This window comes from Canis aureus, chromosome 23, assembly GCF_053574225.1.
Source record: "Canis aureus isolate CA01 chromosome 23, VMU_Caureus_v.1.0, whole genome shotgun sequence".
Classification (NCBI taxonomy): Eukaryota; Metazoa; Chordata; class Mammalia; order Carnivora; family Canidae; genus Canis; species Canis aureus.
In genome coordinates, this window is record NC_135633.1 from 41,334,065 (window position 1) to 41,358,661 (window position 24,597).

The 24,597-nt window shown below is 37.5% G+C and overlaps 1 protein-coding gene and 1 pseudogene across 1 annotated transcript; one reads left to right on the plus strand and one right to left on the minus strand.

Annotated features, from left to right (window-relative positions):
• Window positions 1-1,422: 1,422 nt before the first annotated feature.
• Window positions 1,423-1,696, minus strand: LOC144295496 (ragulator complex protein LAMTOR5 pseudogene; annotated as a pseudogene).
• A 10,316-nt stretch (window positions 1,697-12,012) lies between these two features.
• LOC144295195 (tripartite motif-containing protein 77-like) lies at window positions 12,013-17,556 on the plus strand. The gene is made up of 6 exons (XM_077867630.1): window positions 12,013-12,423; window positions 13,104-13,199; window positions 14,034-14,264; window positions 15,001-15,023; window positions 15,711-15,808; window positions 17,063-17,556. Exons 1-6 carry the CDS (start codon window positions 12,013-12,015, stop codon window positions 17,554-17,556), a joined length of 1,353 nt encoding a protein of 450 aa, XP_077723756.1.
• Window positions 17,557-24,597: the final 7,041 nt, after the last annotated feature.

Below are 24,597 nucleotides of genomic sequence, written 5' to 3' on the forward strand. Positions count from 1 at the left end.
TTTCATGTCTCACATGTCTTTAGCTCATTTTGAGTTTATTTTTGTGTATGGTATATACCATATGATTCTACTCATATGTGGGATTTCAGGAACAAAGGAGCATAGCAGAAAAAAGAGAGAGAGGCAAACTGGGAAACAGACACTTAACTATGGAGAACAAATTGATGGTTATCAGAGGGGAGGTGGTTGGAAGATCGATTAAATAGGTGATGGAGATTAAGGGGTGCATTTATTGTGGTAAGCACCAGGTGTTGTATGGAAGTGTTGAATAACTAAATTGTACACCTGAAGCTAATATTATTAGTGTAATATTAGTGTAATACTAATATTAATTGGAATAAATAAAAACAAAAAATTTAGCAATTTTGCTGATATATTTGACATACAGTAACCTGTACATACTAAAAATGTACAATTTGAAAAATTTCAACATAGGTACACATATGAAACTTTCACCCAAATCATGATAATGAATCCATCCATCCATCATCTGTGAAAGTTAATTTTGATCCTTGTTTTTGTTTTTGACTTTTTGTTCTAGTAAGAGCTCTTAATGTGAGATGTACCATTTTAACACATTTCTAAGTATACAATATGGTATCGGTAACAGTGCTGTACATCAGATCTCTAGAATTTATGAATAAAGTTAATCCACTTTTTGAAGTTGTAAATGTGGCCCTTTAAAATTTTTCAAATACAAATTTTGAAGCTATAAATGTGGGGAATTTTACTTTTTGTTTTATTTTTATTTATTTCATTTGAAAGAGAGAGAGAGCAAGCATAAGCAGGGGATAGAGGCAGAGGCAGAGGAAGAAGCAGACTCCCTGCTAAGCCAGGAGCCCTATATAGGGCTCAAGCCCTGGAACTGGAGATTATGACCTGAACTAAAGGCAGATACTTAACCATCTGAGCCACCCAGATGCCCCTATACATGTGGGATTCGTAAACAAACTTCAGATACAACTTTTTCATTGCATATATGTAGAGATCAAGATGACTTTTATATATTGACCTTTTGTCCTATGACCTTGCTAAACTCATTCATTAATTCCAGGATTTTTTTTTTAAGTAAAATCTTTGGGATTTTCTATACTCATAATCATGTCTTCGGTAAACACATACATTTTATTTCTTCCTTCCCAATGTTTTTCTTTTTTTTTTCCTCCAGCCAAATTTATTGAACATAAAAAATTTCTATATACTAAGTGACCTGGATCTGCTACTTCAAAACATGATCCTTTCTTACTAATATTTTGATAATTCAGTCTATTAAGTGTCAAAAGAAGCTTACTCTAATACAAAAGTGCCCAATGCACAACAAATAAATGGCCTACCTACTGGAACTTTAAAGTTCTACAAGATAATTAGCATAGGTAGGATGGAGCCCTTTTGACAGGCTACTGGAGAAGTGATATGAGATTTTTAAGAGGTCATTTTGCACACTGCAACCATGATGCTGTCTTGTTTCTGGATCATAATGCTCCCATTATTGATTCTAGACACACCACAAGAATATCAGTGGGGTCTGAGATTAGCTTCCTGCTTGCTAATCTAGAACAGATATGAATCCAGCATGCTCATTTGACAAGGTCTCACAGGAGCCCAAATTAAGTCCTTGTGAATCTGTGCACAAGATTCTAACAATGGAAGGATTCTTCATTGTGTCCTCCAAATGCTGCTCCAATGTCACCTCCATCCTGCCCACTGCCCACCTGGTCTGGGATCCCTCAATGCCTCTGATATTTGTCTTTTTTGTTTTTTTCCTCTTTTACTGCACTATCTAGGACTTCCAGTACCATGCTGAATCCAGTATCATCCTGAAATTAGGAGAAAAGAATTTGGATTCTCACTATTATTCTTGTTCTAAACTTTAGTTTTTTCATAGAAACTCTTTATTGAGTCAAGAAATTTCCTTTCTTTTCTGAGGTTGATGAGACTTCGTTGATGAGACTTCTTATCATGAATGGAGTGGTTTTTTTTTTTTTTTCTGCTTATATTGATATGGTTTTTCTTCTTTAGCAACTTAATAAGGTATTTACATGAATTATACTTGATACTTGAAATGTTGAAATAGCTTCATGTTTTCTTGCATAAACCAACCTTGTCATGCTATATTACCTTTTTAAATATTGTTGGATTTTTTTTGCAAATATTTTGTCAAGGATTTTTGCTTTTATGTTCAAGGCGAAAATAGGAATGTAGCTTTCTTGTACAGGTTTTGTTTGATTTTGGATTCAATTTTTTTCTCAATTGTTTTTCTGTTTTCAACTTCACTCATTTCTGCTGTTCCTTTTATTAGTTTCTCCTCTGTTTGCTCTAGGTATAACCTAGTTTTTCTTTCTCTAGTTTCTTTTTTTTTCTTTCTCTAGTTCTTAAGTTGAATCTTACATTATTGGTTTTAGACATTTCCTTTTTTCCTTATATGTGCATTTAATGCTACAATTTTTCCACTAAGAACTAATTCAGCTGCATCCCAAAATTTTGACAAGATATATCAACCGTTTTCATTGAGGTTAACATATCTTAAAATTTCTCTTGTGATATTCTTTCTTTGACTCAAGGATTATTATGCTTTTTTTTTTTTTTTAATTTCCAATATCTTGAGATTCTCCTGTTAACTTTTAACTAATTCCCACTTTGGTCTAAGAACATACATTGTAAGATTTTTATTATTTTAAATATGTAAGACTTTGTTTGATGGCCCAGAATATGATCTGTCTTGATTAATGTTTCGTGTACATTTGGGGAAAATGTGTAGTCCACTGTTGTTGGGTAGAATTATTTATAAATATTATAAATACTTACTAGGTGAAGTTCACTCAGTTGATAGTGCTTTTCAGGGTATCTATATCATTATAGGTTTTCTTCCCACTTATTTTATTAATTACTTAAGAAGGAACATTGAAATCACCAAAAATCGTGAATTTGCCCTTTTCTCTTTTGTGCATATCAGCTTTTGCTTCATACATTATGAAATTCTTTTGATGCATACACACTTAGATTTTTGTATATTCTTAATTAACCTCTATATCATTGTGTAATACCTTCTTAATCCTGAACTTTCTTCCTTGGTCCTATGTATTATTTATCTAAAATTAACAGAGCTACTCCAACTTTCTTTAGGATAGGATTTGTGTGTATCTTTCTTATCCTTTTACTTTCAACCTAGGTCTTTACATTTAAAGTAGGCTTATTGTAGACTGCACAGAATTTGATTATGTTTTGTGCATTCTGACAATCTTTTTTTTTTTAAACTGGTGAGCTTAAAGCCTTCATATATACTATAGTTATTGACATAATTAAATTAAAATGTAACATTGGAGATATCTAGTTATGTTTTCCATTTTTTTTAAATATATATATATATTTTTTTATGATAGTCACACAGGGAGAGAGAGAAAGAGGCAGAGACACAGGCAGAGGGAGAAGCAGGCTCCATGCACTGGGAGCCCGACGTGGGACTCGATCCTGGCTCTCCAGGATCGCGCCCTGGGCCAAAGGCAGGCGCCAAACCGCTGCGCCACCCAGGGATCCCATGTTTTCCATTTTTTTATCCCTCCTCCTTACTCTTTTCTGCCTTCTTGAGTTTGGGCATTTTAAATATTTTTTTTAATTTTTATTTATTTATGATAGTCACAGAGAGAGAAAGAGAGAGAGGCAGAGACATAGGCAGAGGGAGAAGCAGGCTCCATGCACCAGAAGCCCGATGCGGGACTCGATCCCGGGTCTCCAGGATCACGCCCTGGGCCAAAGGCAGGCGCCGAACCGCTGCGCCACCCAGGGATCCTGGGCATTTTAAAATATAAAACTGTTTACTTTCACTTTAAAATTTTTTTTAAATAAACTATTTTCAGAGCAGTTTTAATTAAGTTCTCAAAAAAAAATTCAGAATTAAGTAAAGATTTCCGTATACCACACACTTACAACCTTTTCTACTATAGATATCCCAGCTACCATGGCACATTTGTTACAATTGATTAATCTACATGGACACATCATTAGCACCCAAAGTCTGTAACTTACAGTAGGAGTCACTCTTGATGTTATACATTCTATGGGTTATGACAAATGTATTTTTTAAATTTAAATTAAATTGGCCAACATATAGTACCTCATCAGTTTCAGATGTAGAGTTCAGTAATGCATCGTTGTACATAACACCCAGTGCTCATCACATCACATGCCCTCTTTAATGCCCATCACCCAGTTACCCCACCCCCACCCACTCCCAGCAACCTTCAACTTGTTTCCTAGAGTTAAGAGTCTCTCCTGGTTTATCTCCCTCTATGACTTCTTCACATTCAATCTTCTCTCCATTTCCCTATGATTCTCTGAGCTTTTTCTAATATTCCACATAAGAGTGAAACCATATAATTGTCTTTCTCTGAATGACTTATTTTGTTTAGTGTAATACCCTCCAGTTCCATCCACAGTCATGACAAATGTATAGTGACATGTACCCCCTATTGTAGTATCATACAGAATAGTATTACTATCCTAGAAATCCTCTGTACTTCACCTATTCATCACTTGCTCACCACAACCCCTGGAAACCACAGATTTTTTTCTTGCTGTCTCCATAGTTTTGCCTTTCCCAGAATGGCATAGAGTTGGATTCGTGTAGTATTTAGTTTTTTTCATAGTGGCTTCCTTCACTTAGTAATATGCATTTAAGTTCTCTCCTTATCTTTTCATGGATTGATAGCTCATTTCTTTACAGTGTTGAATACTATTCCATTGTCTGAATGTTCCATATTTTATTTATCCATTCACCTACTTAAGGACATCTTGATTGCCTCCAAATTTTGGCAGTTGTGAATATAGCTGTTATAAACATGTGCAGGGTTTTTTGTGGACATAAAGTTTCAATTTATTTGGATAAATATTAAGGAGCACAATTGCTGGAAGAGTACGTGTGGTTTTATAAAAAAAAAAACTGCCAAACTATCTTCCAAACTGCCTATATAATTTTGCACTTCCCAACATCAGTGAATGGGAGTTCCTTTTGCACCACATCTTTATCAACATTTGGTGTTAGTGTTTCAAGTTTGGCCCATTCATTGGTTTAATTTGCAATTCCCTAATGACATACAATGCTGAACATTTTATTTGCCATACACCTATCATCTGTAGGGATATGTCTGTCAGATGTTCTGCCCATTTTTTTTTCTTTCTTTTTTTCCCTCCCCCACCCCAACCACCCCCGCCCCTCACCCCAGGGACCCGCCCGGGGCTGTTCTGCCCATTTTAAAACTGAGTTGTTTTCTTATTATTTTATTTGCTTTATGCAGATTTTAGCTTCTGATTTATTTCACCTTCCACCTGTCTAAAAGAACTTCTTTGAACATTTCTTACAAGATGGGTATCCTGGCCATATATCCCCTCAATTTCTTTTCATTCTTTCCTTTACAAAAAAAAAAAAAAAAAAGACATTTTATTTATTTGAGAGAGAGAGAGAATGGGGCAGAGAGACAGCATGAGCAGGGAGGGGGAGAGGGAAAACCAGACTCCCTGCTGAGCAGGGAGCCTGGTCTGGGGCTCAATCCCAGGACCCTGAGGTCATGACCTGAGCCAAAAGCAGATGTTTAACCAACTAAGCCATTTAGGTGCCCCCAGTCTTTGCTTTTTATTTTAATCTGAGAAAGTCTTTATTTCTCCTTCACTTTTAAGGAATGATTGGGCAGTATACATATTTCTAGGTTGGCATGTATTTTCTCTGTGTTTTAAATATTTCACTTTACTATCTTCTACCGCCTTATATGGTTCCTGAAGAAAAGGCAGATGTACTTTGATTTTATGTCAGTAAGACATTTTTCATCTGACTTCTTTCAAGAGTTATTCTTAATATTGGATTTTTAAAGTTTAAATACTACATTTTTGCATTTATTATGCATGGTGTTCTCTGAGCTTCCTGACATGTGGTTTGATGCCTAATATTAATTTTGGAAAATTCTTAAGTAGTATTACTTCAAATATTGTTTGTTCCTTTTTTCCTTCTCCTTCTGGTATTCGCATTACAGGTATGTTATGCTTTTTTGTAGTTGTCCTACAGTTATTGGATATTCTTGGGGTTTATTTCTTTACTTTTTCTTTTTGCCTTTTAATTTAGGTATTTCTATGTGTGTATTCTCAAGCTCTAATTCCTCAAGAATGTCGTTACTAATGAGCCCATCAAAGGCATTCTTCATTTATGTCACATTATTTTCACCTCTAACATTTTTAGAAATACTTTCTGAGCATTTTCATTTCCCTGCTTCATTATCTATTGTCTATCTGTTCTTATATATTATCTATATGTACTATCTATCTATCTATCCCTTAGCATTTTAATCATAGGTTTTAAAATTAAAATTTCTTATCTGATATTTCCACCATTCTTGCAATGTCTGACTAATTCCAATGCCTCTTAAATCTCTTCAAACCGTTTTTTGCTAGTGTGCCTTGTAATTTCTTGATGAAAGACTGACATGATATACTAGATAAAAGGAATTCCAGTAAATAGGCCTTTAGTAATGTGCAATAAGCAGGTAGGGGGAAGAGATGCATTCTGTAGTCCTCTGAGTAGATCTGTGTTTTTTACTGATCCTGTGTCCCTGGTCAGCAGTGCTTCTCTGTTCCCCACTTGAAACAGACTGATGTCTTGAAACAGACTGATGTCTACAGGTTGCTGAACTTGGCTCATCCATTCTCCCAGGAAGATTGGCTCTGGTTAAAAAGCTTCTCCTCTTAATGATGACAATTCTTTTTAAAAACAATCCTCTTTAAGAATAACAGAATACTCTGACATACTTCAAAATGGTTACTTTTCCATAACGAAAAATGGTTACTTTTTTCCCCTTCCTCTGCCAAAGCAGCAGCAGTATTTTTCCCCAATATTCACTGTGAGGACCTGGTAAAGTTCCTAGAGGTAAAACTCATATAAGTGTGGGTCGCTTCTATGAGTGGGTCTCCCTAGAGTTTTTAACTCTCAGACTTGTGCACACTGAGCCTATAGCCATTCATCGATTGCAGTGCAGGATTTCCTACTCCAGTGCCATATCCCCTTGGCAGTTCTGCTGGTGAGTTTCTGCTCTGGAAAACTGGGACTCTGTACCTGCTTATGTGACTCTCTCTAATTTGAAGGAGTAGCTATTTGCTCTATGACCTCACTTCTCTGATGGATCTAAGAATACTTGTTGATTTTTCAGTTTTTCAGCTTTATGCTTGTTGGGACACAATGGGATTTCTGAACTTCTTACATGTTGCACCAGAAACTGAAGTCTATGCCTCTACTTTTAAAGCTATATTTTATTTCTTCAAGTGACTCACTCATTATTTACACCTCTATTTTAATTATTTTTAGTGTCTGCATGGAGTTTAAAATATAGGCCTACCTCATTTTATTGCATAGCAGATACTGAGATTTTTATAAATTGAAGGTTTGTGGCAGCCCTTTGTCCAGCAAGTCTATCAGCACCATTTTTCCAATAGCATCTGCTCACTTCATGTCAGTGTCACATTTTAGTTATTCTCAGAATGTTTATAACTTTTTCATTATTATTATATTGTTATGGTGATCTGTGATCAGTGATTATGACTAGGTGAAAGCTTAGTGATTGTTAGTATTTTTCAGTAATAAAGTAGTCTTTAAAGTATATACTTTTTTTAAAGACATAATGCTATTGCAACTTAGACTACAGTAGAGTGTAAACCTAACTTTTATATATGCTGAGGAACTAGAAACTTCATTTATTGCAATATTTATTTTATGGCAGTTGTTCAGGTCCAAACCTGCAACATCTCCAAGGTATTACTTCTGTAGACCCCCTTAAGTAATTTTGTCCACCTGCATTAATACTATACCTCTTTAAATGTGATGTCAAAACCTGATAATAGTCCTAATTCCTTTCCTCTGTCTTATGTCATTGTAGTCATTTCACTTTTATACACATCATAACACATAGTATAATGTGACTACTGTTGCTTTAAATATTATTTTTAGCTTTTTTTTTTTAATTTTTATTTATTTATGATAGGCACACAGTGAGAGAGAGAGAGAGAGAGGCAGAGACACAGGCAGAGGGAGAAGCAGGCTCCATGCACCGGGAGCCCGACGTGGGATTCGATCCCGGGTTTCCAGGATTGCGCCCCGGGCCAAAGGCAGGCACTAAACCGCTGCGCCACCCAGGGATCCCTAAATATTATTTTTAAAATATGAGAATAGCTTACACTTCATCTTATTTCATTTCTAGTGTTTTGTTTCTTTGTGTAGATCCAAGTTTCCTCCCAGCATGATATCCTTTTCTCTGAAGAACTTTTGTATTTTTTGTATATTTGATTAACTGGCACCAAATTCCCTTAATTTTCCTTTTTTGGAAAATTAAAATATCTTCCACTTTTGAAGGATAGTTTCAGTGGATATAGAATTGTGGGTTGACAGTTGTTTTCTTTCAACACCTTAAAAATAGCATTCATTGTCTTCTTAGTTGCATAGTTTCTGGCAAGCTTATTGGTATAATTCTTATCTTTATTTCTCTATTTGTAATCTTCCCCTACCACTGTTACTGTGGCTGCCTTTGAGACTTTCTCTTTGTTATTGTTTTCATTCAGTTTAATACAACTTGGCAAGGTGTTGGGAGTTTTTGTTGGTTTGTTTGTTTTGGACTTTTTCTGCTTGATCTTTTCTGGTCATGAATCTTTTTTGGTGTATCATTAGTTTAGTTTTGGAAAGTTTTCTAAAATTATTTCTTCAAGTGTTTCTTCTGCCCTGTTCTCTCTTTGTTTTATTTCTGGGAATCCAATTACACATATGTTGTATCATTTAATGTTGTCTTATTGCTCTTTGGTGCTCTGTTCTGGTTTATTTCCCATTCTGTGTTTGGATTACGTGTTTTGTATTGACCTATTTTTGTGGTCACTGACTTACTTTCTTTGGTTGTATTACATGTAATATGAAGTACAGTAATGACATTTTCTGTAGAAATGTCTGTGGAAATTCCTGTAAATTTTCTGTAGAAATTTTATTTCTAGCTTATCTGAATTTGTCTGTTGCTTCCAAGTCCAGCTTGAAGGTTCAGGAACTGAAAGTTCAGTGCTCCCATGGAATAAAAGAAGAGACAGACACAAAATAGTGTGGAGATCAGGGGACCAACACAAAGCCTGTGAAGGTCCCAAACTTATAAAGGCTGCTGCTTTTATTAGGTGCATTGCTTAACCCTAGTGTTTGAAAGAAAGATCTCTACATTAGATAAGTCTGGTAATACAAAGAGGCAGGCTGAAAATGACTTCTAACAAACACACCTCCCATATAAGGTGTACAAGGAAGTTTGAAGTATGACAAACAGTCCATTCTGGTGTTCCAGTTGGTTGCATTCTGCATACTTCTAGAAACTTGTGTTTGTCATGCCATAGGATCGTATATTAACAGCTTCTTTTCTTAAATCTATGTATGGTACAGCAAGCCTGTTTTGCACATCTGTCTTACAGTTTTCATCTCTCCTGAAACTACCCATGTATCTTGCATGTTGTTGACATTTTTTGTCAAAGGCTTTAATATAATATGTAATAATCATGGTTACTCTAAAATCCTTATCTTAAAGCTTTCACATCTATGTTGTCTAGCTGTGATGAGTGATTTCTCAGTTCAGGTTTTTTTATGCTTTTTGATATGCATTACCATTTTTTGTTGAATACCTGTCATTATATATAACAGTAGATACTGTACTATGACAGTAGATACTGTAAGTTCTTTTTGTGTTTCATGGTAAGAATACACTTTCTTCTGTTAGGCCTTTACTATGGGGATTTGTATTAATCTAGTCAGGGTTCAATATGGGTTTGAAGTTTATTTTTTATAGTTTTTTTAAAAGATTTTATTTATTATTTATTCATGACAGAGAGAGAGAGAGAGAGAGAGAGAGAGAGAGGCAGAGACACAGACAGAGGGATAAGCAGGCTCCATACAGGGAGCCTGACATGGGACTCGATCCCAGGACTCCAGGATCACGCCCTGGGCCGAAGGCTGGGCTAAACCACTGAGCCACCTGGGCTGCCTGGGTTTGAAGTTTATTATGGTTCTAGTTACCAAAGTTAGAATATAGTAATGCTATGGGTTCCAGAGACTCACAATGCCTCTAGTAGAGGTTTTCTCCACCTCACACAGTTGGCAAATTGGACATGGTATCTTTTTGTTGTAAATTTTTTGTGTGTACTATTCATTGTGGAGATTTTATTTTATTTTATTTTATTTTATTTTATTTTATTTTATTTTATTATTTTTGATTGTGGGGATTTTAAAGGGAACTTTAGGCTCTACCCACTAGATGCCAGTAATACCCTTCAAATTGTGACAACCAAAATTGTCTCTAACAGTACCAAATTTTCCTAGTTGAGTTGGGGTAGCCCTCAGTTGAGAAGCACTACTTTAAAGATATTCTGTTTTACTTCTTGGTTTAGCTCTAGGTCCTCTCTTTGTGCTGTTTCCCAAAGAGTCTCTATCTCTTTCATATCTTTAGCTGTATTGTCACCTACACTTATGATCCTAAGGGCCTTTGCACATATATTTTCACTCACATTTGGCTTTTATCATCTAGTTAAAACTACTTTATCTTCATACCAATTTATATGGCCTCTAGTAGAATCTGCCTTGGATAAACATGCACAGGTCCTGTTTCCCTTTGTGCTTGTGCCTACCTCTACGCAGAATCTGTCTCAGTTGTTTGGCTTGTGACCTCAATTTTCTAATGTTTCAACACAAGTCATTAATGTTTAGTTTGTCTAGCAGTTTTCTTGTGATAGGAGGGCAGCAACAATCTTTACAGCTTTCCACATTTCTTAACTGAAATGAGAAGACCTAATTATATTTATCATGTTCCTGCATGTCCCCAAAATGTCTTCATTGGCTATTAATTTTTTCAACCTGGAAGTGGGTCAAGGATGCCCCATTCTAGTTAATTTTTGTATTTTACTCACCTTTCATGTATAATCATTTCAAATTATTTTCTCCTAAGAAACTAAGATTATTTGAATAGCCCAAGATCATTGTTTTACATAATGTTTACTGAACATATTTGTCTAACATTCTTCCATGGTTCCTTGCAGATTAAGTGTTTCTGGGAGGGAAGCTGTTGTGTCCTTAAGTGGTTCTCATCTAAAAATGCATGAGACCCATGGCCACCGTTTGGTTGTTTGGTTAATGTGTCTGCTAAATATTTACCTTGTAAAGATACTTTTTTTTTCTTTTGCATTTAGGAACAATATATGGGGTAGAGCTTTGTTGGTATATGAATACTCTCTTCCCAAAAGTTTTTATCTTAGTTATTTTAGATGCTAAAATTGATGCATCTAAAATTGATGCATCTAGCATCTATTGATGATTCTTTCTTGATTCAGTTAGTGTCACAGTGTCTAGAGTGGTTATTTTCTACCTTTCCCTTTAGGTCTCTCCAGAAAAGATAAGTAGTGTTAAATGGCATTCTTTAAAATCAAGAAGGTTTCTCCCATCCTCTTGTTAGCCTTAGAGTATTGGCTGTTATCCTTAGGCATTGAGACCGTAAAATGGCTATGCAAATGGGAACTGTATTCAAATCATGTCCAGAAGCAGAAAAAGCATATTTTTCTTCCATGTTTCTTCTAGAGCAAGAAATATTTTCATAGATTCTCCTAGGAGTCTTTCTCATTTCATTGGCCAGAATTGGAGCACATATCTTATGCTAACCAATCAGAGAGAGGAGAATAAGATAAAAGTGTGATAATTTTGGACCAAATATGGGTAAGCCATATTTGAGCCAGAACCTCTGATGTATTTGTCTTTTAAAAGAGACAACATGGTTGACAAATCCTGAATTTTTAATGGGAACTGAGAAGTAGGGCTGCAGGGCATGGCTGGAAAACAAGGATGTAGGCTCTGAGTCTGGAGTACTCTCCTGCTTTTCCATCTTATTCCAAGCACCGCCTATCCTGCTATTGTGCACATATTATATTAGTGAGAAAAGTCTTAACTCACTTTTCTTTTCCTTTTATTTCCTCAGAAACATGGATTCTACTTTTGTGCAGAATGTTCCCAGTGAGCTTATCTGCCACATCTGCAAGGACTATTTCACAGACCCTTTCACCATTAGCTGTGGGCACAGCTTTTGTGCTCCTTGTATTTGCCTCTTGTGGGAAGATGCTCAGCATCCTGCTCGCTGCCCTGTGTGCAGGGCAGTATCTCCACGAATATACTTGGAAAAAATTATTTTTGCTGAGGAACAAGTTCATGCTATCAAAAAATCAATTTCCTGCCAGTTACCAAACTCTGCCAAGCAAGTCTGTAGGACGCACCAAACAGCAAAGGACCTCTTCTGTCCAATTGAAAAGAACCTGCTGTGTGGGCACTGCTCCCATTCCCCAGGGCATGCCACTCACAGACACTCACCAATATCGAAGGCTACTAAGCACTACAGGGTAAGTACTCCCACTATGAAATGTGGAGGATTCTGTGTCTTACCAGGCAATGAGCAAAAGTTGTTGATTTTAATTTTTATCTTCTTATGCTCAAGCACGTAAAATTTCAGAAACCAATCCAGGTACTGTTCTGAAAACTAGGGATAAAGCACTGAAGAAACCAGACACATATCTTTGCTCCCCTAAAGTTTAAATTCCATTGGGATGAGGGAGAGGAATGAGGATGAGCTGAGGAGGGCCTTGGTGTTTCATTGTAACTAACAGGGTGGGTAATCTCTAGAGGCAATGACAGTCATTAGCTACTTCTGACATGATGACAATGAGAATCTTTTAGTGATAGCAGATTTATAAACAATGTATTCTAATCATGCCATAGAAAAAAGTGATGGCTATCATTTCAAAATTAAATATGAGTCAAGATTCACTTCTGAAAATTGTCCGTGTTACATATAATATCAGAACTAGATTCCTCAGATAATGGACTGCATTTTCCAAATTCAGGAACTCTATTTTTAGTCAGTCTCCCACATTTGAATATTAGTGTTCTCAGGGAAAATCACTGACCTATCTGCTTTCTTTACTGTTTATTTTTCTCATGTCTATCCTCTTATTGCTTTTTGAGGTATCTGAAATATACTATATTTGTTTTTCTAGTTCTCAAATTTGTAGTTCTTTTACAGGAGAAACTTCTGATGCAAATGAGGTCTATTTGGAAAAACAAACAGAGAAATCAGAGAAATCTAAACAGAGAGTACAACTTATTTAGGGGATGGCAGGTAAGCAACAGGCCCTGTTTCCCTTGGAACCAACTTGGGACAGATATCATGGTAACTGACAGTAGAAGAACATATTAAATCCTAATATCCTCTGAATAGGTAATCAGAAAAAGAGCTAGATATGTTTCTCTACAGGGAAGGGAAACATGACCTTCAGTGCAAAATTTCCTATTGAGTTCATTGTGTAACTAAAAGATATTCCTGACTTTTCTGGATAAAGCAGTATCTACCACTAATACTTTATCAGGGATGAGGGTAAGTAGTTGGAAGCAATGGTGCAGACTAATAAATAAATGAAAAAGAAGGAAAAGAAGGAGGGGAAAAGGTAAGAAAGAAAACAAATGCATGGTTTCTTAGAAGTAGAAAGACATAAAGCTGTATGTAGTACTTCTATGATCTGAATGTTTGCTTCAGATCATTTGTATGTTCAAATTCTAACTCCCAAGGTGATAGCAACAGAAGGTGGGGGGTTTGAGAGGTGACTAGGTCACAAGGCCAGAGTCCTCAGGTACAGGACAAGTGTCCTTGTAAAAGAGACCCTAGAAATGTCCCTTGTCCCATCTGCCATATGAGGACATAACAAAAAGATGGCTATCTAGGAAGTTGGCTCTCACCAGATACCAAATCAATCAGCACCAAACGTAGACCTCCCAGGATATAGAATGGTGAGAAATTAATTTCTATGTTTATTAGCTACCCAGTCTATGGTGTTTTTGTTAAAGCAACCCAAACAGACTAAGACAAGAACACTGTCCATAGCACACAGACCATAGATAATGAAAGAAGAATAAAACCATCCAGATACATGTCCTAATTAAACCAATGTCATTTCAGGGTTTTATAAATCTACGGATGATAATGATCAGAGCTGAATACCCTAAGGTATACCAATATCTCCATGAAGAAAAGCAAAAACATTTAGAGACCCTGGCAATTGAAGGCAAGATCATTTTTAATCAACTCCAGAGAAATGTAGCTAGAATGCGTCACATGGGAAAACTCCTAAGAAAAATGTATCAGGAGCTAAAGGAAATGTGCTACAAAACAGACACGGACCTGTTCTGGGTAAGGACTGCCAGGGTGCCAAACATCAGCAGCTGAGGAAGGATGCCAGGGTGTCAAACACCTGCTGCTCAGCCATCATTTATAGCCACTGAAGTCTGTATCCCTTTTGACATCCATTATTTTTCTGTTTCCAAGGTCCAAAGTTTACCTCCTTTAGCTTATGATGGCAGGCTTTGCTCCTCCAGTATAACTTGGAGGCCTCGAGTCACATTCACTTTGTGCAGAAGGGCGATTATGTAGAAAGTTTCATGGAACAGATCCAGGGAGGAAAAAAGTTCCTTCTCAATTCTACTAAATTTTCAGTTTCTAACCAATGGCAACAGAGTAGCTTGTGAATAGATCGTTCCATTCTGATCTGCACTTGTCAATATATGGAAATGTGGGATATATCCATTCTTTCTATTTTGAAATTGTAGATGTGAAGCCCACACGGCCTCAGAAGAACTTTGGGGAAACCTCTGTGAATCTTGCTGTAGATTAGAACAAACACAGCCAGTCGTTTATTCTCATAATGTCTTCTGTTTTAAATTTTATGATGCTCATTATTTTATCAACTCTATGTCATGTAAGACTGAGTTCCATCATTATAAGGATAAGGAAAAGGGCAAATGATTTTACTCCAGGAAGAAAAGTGGAGATAGAGAATTTTCTAGTCCAGTCTCATAGCCTCAGACTAGACTAAACAGGTAGAACTATCTTGGCTCAAAGCTAAGCCTCCCTCTCTTTCTCTTCACAGAATTTGGGAGACATCATGAAAAGGTAAGTTTGCCCCTCAATTCAAGTTGGTTTATGGTGACAGTGGCCAGGCTATTCCTGATGAGATGGACCCCCTTTTTTGTGACAAGTTTCTTTCTGTCTGCACTTATTTCTTATGTAAACAGTTATAGGTTTTATTTTGACCATCCTTAGGTAAAAGTCAGCATTGAGAGGGATATGGTTTCAGCTGCAAGTCTTCTTACAGAAGTTGCCAAAAGATGATTATTTTTCCTCTATTTTTTTAATATCCTAATTATTTGAGAATTATTCCAGGTCTCCTATGGGAAAGGCAAATAAGCTTAGAGAGGCAACAGGTGGAAGAATGGTGATAAGAGGGGACAGGGAAAGTCCCCAAGAAAGAGCATCCTACAGAATTGAAGCTCCATATGGACCAGGCAGCAAGTTCCAAAACTTTGGCACCTATTGGATTTTAGGAACTAAAAGAGAATGGCTGTGTGGCTCCCCTAGGGAAGCCAAAGATAGAAAAGAGACACAATTATGAGTGAAGTAACATATCTTACTGAGCAGGGTAGCTAATTATAAAGTACAAGAATAACTACAGTATTCCTCAATTTGTGGAGTTGAATTCACATCCTTTGCACTTAACTGTAAGGATTCTGATGGAGCATCTTCAAGGAATCATTCATGATACCTCTGGACATGTTAGTAAGTGGCTCTTTTACTTTGCAGGAGTCAGTTAATGCAGTTGCACATTCCCCAGCCTATGAACCCTCAGCTGAACACATGGACCATCACAGGGATGTCCGAAAGGCTTAACAACTTCCGAGGTGAGAGGGGGCACCCTGGTAAGATCTCACTATTTCCTCCAGGAGGAGATACACCTGGAGGACTTCTCCTCATTTCTCTATTAGTCTTTTTGGAGAACAGGGAAGCAGGTAAATATGAATACCTTATAACTATATTTTATTATAATCAAATATGACTGTTTTCTTATGACAATTTGCAGTGAGTTTGAAACAAGCAAGCACTTGGCATCAAAACTACATACCAATTCAGTGTGTTTCAACTTACAGTTGTTAACTGTGGTTATATGTAGATGTTCAGATTCTCAGAAGCACCTTAAGTCGTTATTTAAATGTTTACCTAAACATTTAAGTTAAGGAATGTATTTGAAAAACCACAAGATTTTAAAAGGCGATAAAAATATATTTACAAACAATAGGTACAACCAGAAAACAAATGGAACATACAATTTGTTTTGTGGAAGGACTCTAAGACTGATGTAGATGGGGAGCCTGGCAGACAGGAGAAGCAGGCCTGGAATGGGAAAAGCTAAATTCGGATTCCATGGTGTATGAGTCAGAAATTCAGAGAGAGAAACCACTTCCAAAAAAAAGGCAAATATGGATTCTCAATTTATTTTACCTTTGCTTGTTTACATGTTTCATACTCATGTTTGGGCAAAGTGATCATTATTTAGGACTAATAAGAATAACAGTATCATATTTTTAAGTCATATGTAATATATTTATTATGGTTGTTATATTTATTTTATTTTGTGCTAGTTGATTAATGAGAAGACTTAAGTAAGTTGAAGGGCCATATTAGCATTTACTTGGGATCTATGAGCAGGCTCCTAAATTTTCAATGAGCTAGTGAAAATAAAGCCAGAGCTTGACATCCTACGTGTTTCTATATTCTCAAAATTGTCTTTCATCTAGTCGTATGAATAGACATTTACTTGCTCTGTAAATAGGCAAGAAGCCCTTACTGATGTGTCTCTGGATTTCCAGTGACACACTGTGTATAGTCACTTGTAATAAAGGACTATTCTGGAGCAGTTAGTAGAGGCTCTGTCATGAAAGCTAACTGTTCTATGTCCCAGAATTTTATGAGGAATTACTAAATGGTAAGTACCTTGAAATTGGGCCAGGGCGGGTGGGAGTGTTCTCAGGAAACAAAACAAATCAGTTTTGGTTTTATAGATCTGTTTGTTTTGCATTTGCCAGAACACTACTGTACTTGTCCCACAGAATTTTTAAGCTCTGGTCTTTGACTTCACTGTTTTCTTCTTACTGAAGTGTATATTACATTGGACCATAACATAAGCAATTATCGTGTGGCTCTGTTTGAAGACCTGATACATTTGCAATGCAGTTCCGACCATCAAGACATGCCCCACAGTCCAGCAAGTCTACAGTATACTCCTTTGTGGGGAGCTCAGACCTTCACCTCCGGCAAACATTACTGGGAGGTAGATGTGGGAAACTCTTGTAATTGGATTGTAGGACTTTGCAAGGAATCCTGGATCAATCGCAATGATATGCTGCTCAATTCTGAGGATATTTTCCTACTTCTGTGCATTAAAGTGAATGACCTTTGTCGTCTCTTCTCTGCCTCCCCGCCATTACTTCACTACATCCAAAGACCCCAGGGCTGGATAGGGGTGTTTCTAGATTATGAATGTGGTACGGTAAGCTTTGTGAATGTTGCCAAAAGCTCCCTCATTTGTAATTTCCTCTCATGCTCCTTTTCTTTCCCTCTCAGACCTTTCATTTGCTATGGACCCAAATGATCAGGAACAGCTCACAAACCTGACCAAGCTCTTGGGAATTTTAATAGTTGGGGAGGATCCTATTCTGGTGACTTCTCGAATGGGGAAATCACTTTTACCTCATGGATTTAAACTTCACCTTACCTCCAGGAGATATATTTGTATTATTTTTTAAAGTGGTGACAATGTGAAAGATGCACATTTGTCTTTTCTATTTTATTTAAATAAAAGCAATCTCTTTTATTACATTGTGTGAGATGTGTGCACTTTTCATTTGCTATGTGAGTCTCTTAATGGTGAAAAAAAATGCATGGGTGTGGAAATTAGCTAAATCAGTGAACACCAAGCACAGAAAATTCTCCTTCCAGACAGTTCTTGTCAAAACCCAATGTCACAGTGGAATTCCTCCATTCATCTGGCTAAGTCCCTCCTCCCTCAGTTCTCCATTTACTGGACTTGATTAGGCCACAGGACCTTAAGAACAGTGCATCTCTTCCCTATGTAAACAGAATTCAGGTCTTTTCTAGTTTTCAAAGCACAAGATGGACAGCCAATGCCGGTCCTCTTCATAGCACATTCCAAAAAAGAAACACCAGCCCGGGAATATGAGAAGCACAACAGAATGCTTGATAAATAAATAAAGGAATGTATAAAAAATTATTAAAAGTAAAGGCTACAAGGGACACCTGCACCCCCATGTTTATAGCAGCAATGTCCCAATAGCCAAACTGTGGAAGGAGCCTCGGTGTCCATCGGAAGATGAATGGATAAGAAGCAGTGGTCTATGTATACAATGGAATATTACTCAGCCATTAGAAACGACAAATACCCACCATTTGCTTCAACATGGATGGAACTGGAGGGTATGATGCTGAGTGAAATAAGCCAATCGGAGAAGGACAAACATTATATGGTCTCATTCATTTGGGGAATATAAAAAACAGTGAAGGGGAATAAAGGGGAAAGGAGAAAAATGAGTGGGAAATATCAGAAAGGGAGACAGAACCTGAAAGGCTCCTAACTCTGGGAAACGAACTAGGGGTGGTGGATGGGGAGGTGGGTGGGGGGTGGGGGTGACTGGGTGGTGGGCACTGAGGTGGGCACTTGACAGGATGAGTACTGGGTGTTATTCTATATTTTGGCAAATTGAACACCAATAAAAAATACATTTATAAAAAAAAAGTAAAGGCTACAGAACCAACAAAAAGTTAAAATAATGTAGACACAATTAGAAAGGCAGGAAGTGCTGAGAAATACTATTGAATAAATAAATGAATTATGCTTTATGTTAATGTTCATACTCATGGGTCAGAAATTTCTTTTAACTGAAAAGAAAAAAAATATAGATTGTGTACAATTTGACTCTTCAGTGTTGCTGTGAGTAGTTCTCAATGACGTGCCCAGTATTCCAGCAATATAGACAAGTTTCACTGGAGTGATAGTAGTACAGGCAATAAGACCTTGATGCTTAGATACTGAATGGCTTTAAGGAAATTACATAAATAGTCAAAATACACACATACACATATGTATATGTATATATGTATACACACACATTTTGGGGGATGTGTAAACTTCAGTTCTGAACCACACAAAATGTAAATAGCCAACAGTCAAACTTCATTTCACAAAATGCTTCAGACTTAGATCTTAGAAGTTTGCAAAGTAATCAGACACTAAAGTCGTTCGTGCCTGGGATGTGAGGCACAAAATGATGACTAGAGCTAGCACTGCTGTATGAGAGTAAATCCCAAGTATTCTAATCACAAAGAAATAGTTTTTCTTTTCCTTTGTGTAAATAAAAATCAATCTCTCTCTTTCCCCCTCCCTTTCTCCTTCCATCCCTTCCTCTTCTGCCCCCCCCTCTCTTCCGAGACAATATTGAGTAGGGAATATTGTGGCAATTAAATTCACTTCCGTGAAAATGTAGTAGCAAAGAAACTGCTACAGCAAAGCAGACCTACAGTAAAGCAGAAGTGGCAGCAGGGGACATGGCCACCTGTGCCCCAAGAGAGAGCTCTTTCTTTCTGGCCGGAGGAACTAGGGGAAGGGGTCTCTGTTGTCCCAGTGTGGGGGTAAAATCTCCTTTACTGTCCTCTTCTCTGTTGCTTCTTTAACTTGAGAATATGCACAGGGCCAGCCTGGGAAGTAGGGTTAATTCTGGGAGAATCGCTGGCTTTCAAGGCTTGCTTTTAAACTGTATAGCAAGGAACCAGAGACTTGTAATGGGAATTGGATTTCTCCACAACTGAGGCAGTACCCTCTTGTGTGCCAGGTATTTCCTGTAGTTTGAGGATTGTCTACTCAGGATGGCGGAAACTATCTCTAGCCCTGTGTGTGCAGTATCTGCTCCTTGGGGAGGTTCTCTCCCTGACCAGCAAGCATTCACTGATCTGCATCCCCTGTAGACTCCAGCTGTGGGCCTTCTGTAGCTCTCTAGAGTGCTCCCTCTGTGCAGTTCTACACTCAGCAGCACTCAGTCCTGGGAACTCCAGCCACCTTGACTTTCTTGACCTTCCAACTCTGTCTCCTCAGCTCAGGGAGACCAGTGGGCTGTCTGAGCTCCTCCCCTCTGTGCTGTCTGGAAATTTCCAGGTGGGGACTCATCTTTGGAGTCCTCTCATTTGTTCCCTCTTTCTCTCCGCTTACTGTCCTCTGCTATTTATCATCAAATATCTGAAAACTGTTGTTTTATATCGCATTTATGGGCTTTTCTTGTTTGAGATGGAAGAGCAAATCCCATCCCTATACTCCATCTTTGCTTAAAACCCAAGTCAGAGGGAGAATTTATTAAACTACAGATTCACTTTCTTTGATGGATATAGAACCATTAATTTTATTTACTTTTTTAAAAATTCAAATTCAATTAGCCAACATATAGTACATCTTTAGTCTCAGATGTAGTGTTCAACAATTTGAGTTGTATAATTTTATTTACTTTTATTTTCAGTGAGTTTCATCTTTCAGTGAATTTACCATTTCAACTTGGCTGTCAGATTTGTTAACATTGGCCTTTGCTAGATACTTCTTTTGCTTAATAATCTATGTAAGCCAGATTAGGGTGGTGTTGGGAGGAAGCTTCTGCCTGTTTCTAGAAACAAGGCTCTCTCAGCCCTTCTTGCACAACAAAGAGTGGGCCCCACTAACGGGTGATATGAGATGAATGCCCCTCCATCATATCCTCATGGCAAGATGTACCCAGTAGAAAGAGAAGCTCTTCTGGGTGGTAACAAGTGCAGATCTGACTCAGAAAAGGAGGGAGTACATGGATCTTGGAGCAAACTTCTCATCATTGAGCCAAGAAAGAAGAGAGCATCAGGGAGTTCCAGGATCACAGTGACAATGGTCCATCCTGGCTCTCTCTTACCTTGCCTGGTTATCTCAGGTTTAGATCTTCCGTTAGGGGCTGAGGACCCGTGGCAATGGGTGCCTCTCTTTGTGTGTCCACTATTTTATTTGTTTTTTTCTTGTATATTTTTTATTGGAGTTCGATTTGCCAACATATAACATCCAGTGCTCATCCCATCAAGTGCCCCCCTCAGTGCCTGTCACCCAGTCACCCCAACCCCCCACCCACCTCCCTTTCCACTACCCCTTGTTTGTTTCCAGAGTTAGGAGTCTCTCATGTTCTGTCACCTTCATTGATATTTCCCACTCATTTTCTCTCCTTTCCCCTTTATTCCCTTTCACTATTTTTTATATTCCCCAAATGAATGAGACCATATAATGTTTGTCCTTCTCCGACTGACTTACTTCACTCAGCATAATACCCTACTGTTCTATCCACATTGAAGCAAATGGTGGATATTTGTGGTTTCTAATGGCTGAGTAATATTCCATTGTATACAGAGACCACATCTTCTTTATCATTCATCTTTTGATGGACACCAAGGCTCCTTCCACAATTTGGCTATTTTGTGTGTCCACTGTTTTAGAAATGGCCAACCAGGACTACCAGGTCTAATGCCTTTGTTGTTTTTTTAATGATTTTCATATGTTTTTTTAAAAGATTTTATTTATTTATTCATGACAGACAGAGACACACACACACACACACACACACAGAGAGAGGCAGAGACACAGGCAGAGGGAAAGCAGTCTCTACGCAGGGTGCCTCAATCCCAGGACTCCAGGATCATGCCCCGGGCCGAAGACAGGTGCTAAACCACTGAGCCACCCAAGGATCCCAGTCTAATGCCTTTGAATAAGAGCCTTCCTGATTTCTTTAAGCCCTACCCATCCTTTGTGATGCCTAAGTATTCCTCTCTACAGGAAGAAACTTGAATGCCCTTCCCCAATATCACTGGCCTCCCTTGCCGTGCCCCAAATACCAAAAGCCAGATGCTCCTAGGCCCTGTCCCTTTGAAAACAAATACAACCAAAGCCTTCAAAACTCTCAGTGCCAGCCACCTTACTTCTCTGCTATGGCAGCTACACATTCCTTTCCTTACTGTGATGGGTAAAAGAACCCAATTCTGTGGCCCCCTGTCCAGCACAGTGCTAAACTAGGTGTCTAGGGTTTCAGGGAGATAAGATTTCTTATCCTAAGGGAATCAGAGAGAAGACACAGTACTAAGAGAAACAGACTAGAATGGGAGGAAATGTTTTTAAATAGGTAACTGAGTAAATACCTAGTAATGCAATTGCTGGGTCGTAGGATAGTTTTATTTTTAACATTTTGAGGAATCTCCATACTGTTCTCCAGAATGGCTGTACCAGTTTACAGTCTCATTAACAGTGCAAAAGTGTTCCGCTTTCTCTGCATCTTTGCCAACACCTGTTGCTTCTTGTGTTGTTAATTTTAACCATCCAGACAGGTGTGAGATGGTATCTCATCATAGTTTTGATTTGTATTTCCCTGAGGATAAATGATGTTGAGCATCTTTTCATGTGTCCATTAGCTATATGGATATTTCTTTTGGAATAATGTTTATTTGTATCTTCTGCCCATTTCTTAATTGGGTTATTTGTTTTTTGGATGTTGAGTTTGGTAAGTTCTTTGTAGATTTTTGATACCCTTTATCAGATTTGTCATTTGCAAGTATCTTCTCCATTCCATAGGTTGCTTTTTAGTTTTGTAGATTGTTTCCTTTGCTGTGCAAAAGCTTTTATCTTGATGAAGTCCCAGTAGTTCATTTTTGGTTTTGTTCCTTTGGAGATGTGCCTCATAAGAAGTTGCTCCAGCCAAGGTCAAAGAGGTTGCTATCTGTGTTCTTCTCTAGGATTTTGATGGATTCCTGTCTTACATTAAAGTCTTTCATTCATTTTGAATTTAATTTTGTGTATAGTGTAAGAAAATGGTCCAGTATCATTCTTCCACATGTTGCTGTCCAGTTTTCCCAACACCATTTGTTGAAAAGATTATCTTTGTTTCCATTGGATATTCTTTACTACTTTGTCAAAGATTAGTTGACCATGTAGTTGTGGGTCCATTTCTGGGTTCTCTATTCTGTTCCATTGATCTATGTGTCTGTTTTTGTGCCAGTACGATGCTGTCTTGATGGTCTTAGCTTTGTAATATAGCTTGAAGTCTGGAATTGTGATGCCACCAGCTTTGGGTTTTTGTTTTTATTTTTTTTTTCAACATTTCTTTGGCTATTTGAGGTCTCTTCTGATTCTATACAAGTCTTAGGATTATTTGTTCCAACTCTGTGAGAAAAAAAAAGACCAAGGTATTTTGATAGGGATTGCATTGAATTCATAAATTGCCCTGAATAGCATAGACATTTTCACAATATTTATTCTTCCAATCCTTGAGCATAGAATGTTTTTCCATCTCTTTGTGGTTTCCTCAATTTCTTACATAAGTGTTCTATGTTTTAAGAGTACGGATACTTTGCCTCTTTGGTTAGGTTTATTCCTAGGTGTCTTATGGTTTTTGGTGCAATTTAAATGGAATTAATTCCTTAATTTCTCTTTCTTCAGCCTCATTGTTAGTGTATACAAATGCCACTGAATTCTGTGCATTGATTTTATATCCTGCCACATTGCTGAATTCCTGTATGAGTTCTAGCAGTATTAAGGTGGTCTTTTGGGTTCTCCATATACAGTATCATGTCATCTGTGAAGAATGAGAGTTTGACATCTTCTTTGCCAATTGGAATGACTTTATTTCTTTTTATTGTCTGATTGCTGAAGCTAGGGCTTCTAGGACTATGTTGAACAACAGTGGTGAGAGTGAGCATCCCTGTTGTGTTCCTGACCTTAGGGGAAAAGCTCTCGGTTTTTCCTCATTGAGAATGGTATTCACAGTGGGCTTTTCGTAGATGGCTTTTATGATATTGAGGTATGTTTCCTCTATCCCCACACTTTGAAGAGTTTTAATCAAGAAAGGATGCTGTATTTTGTCAAATGCTTTTTCTATACCAATTGAGAGGATTATATGGTTCTTGTCTTTTCTTTTATTAATGTGATCTATCATGTTCATTATTTTCACATGTTGAACCACTCTTCCAGCCCAGGAATAAGTCCCACTTATTCACAGAGAATAATCCTTGAATGCACTGTTGGATCCTATTGGCTAGTATTTTGCTTCCATGTTTATCAGGGATATTGGTCTATAAGTATCCTTTTTGGTAGGGTCTTTGGTTTTGGGATCAAGGGAATGCTGGCTACAAAGGATGAGTTCGGAAGTTTCCCTTCCATTTCTATCTTTTGAAATAGCTTCAGTAGAATAAGTATTACTTCTTTAAATGTGTAGTATAATTCCCCTGGGAGGCCATCTGGCCCTGGGCTCCTATTTATTGGGAGGTTTTTGATGACTGCTTCAATTTCCTTGCTGGTGATGGGTCTGTTCATATTTTCTATTTCATTCTGTTTCAGTTTTGGTAGTTTATATGTTTCCAGTAATGTATGCATTTCTTCCAGATTGCTTAATTTGTTGGCATATAGTTGCTCATAATACCTTCTTAAAATCGTTTGCATTTCCTTGGTGTTTTTTTTTTTCTTGGTGTTGGTTTTGATCTCTCCTCTTTCATTCATGATTTTATTAATTTGAGTCTTTTTTTCTTTTCTTTTTAATAAGTCTGGCTAGGGGCTTATCTATCTTATTAATTCTTTCAA

Bases quoted from the DNA above. Each gene is read 5' to 3' on its own strand.
- LOC144295195 (XM_077867630.1), top strand. From the start codon at position 12,013: ATGGATTCTACTTTTGTGCAGAATGTTCCCAGTGAGCTTATCTGCCAC. The intron at 12,424-13,103 runs GTAAGTACTCCC...GTTCTTTTACAG, and splicing joins AGGCTACTAAGCACTACAGG to GAGAAACTTCTGATGCAAAT. The intron at 15,809-17,062 runs GTGAGAGGGGGC...TTCTTACTGAAG, and splicing joins AAGGCTTAACAACTTCCGAG to TGTATATTACATTGGACCAT.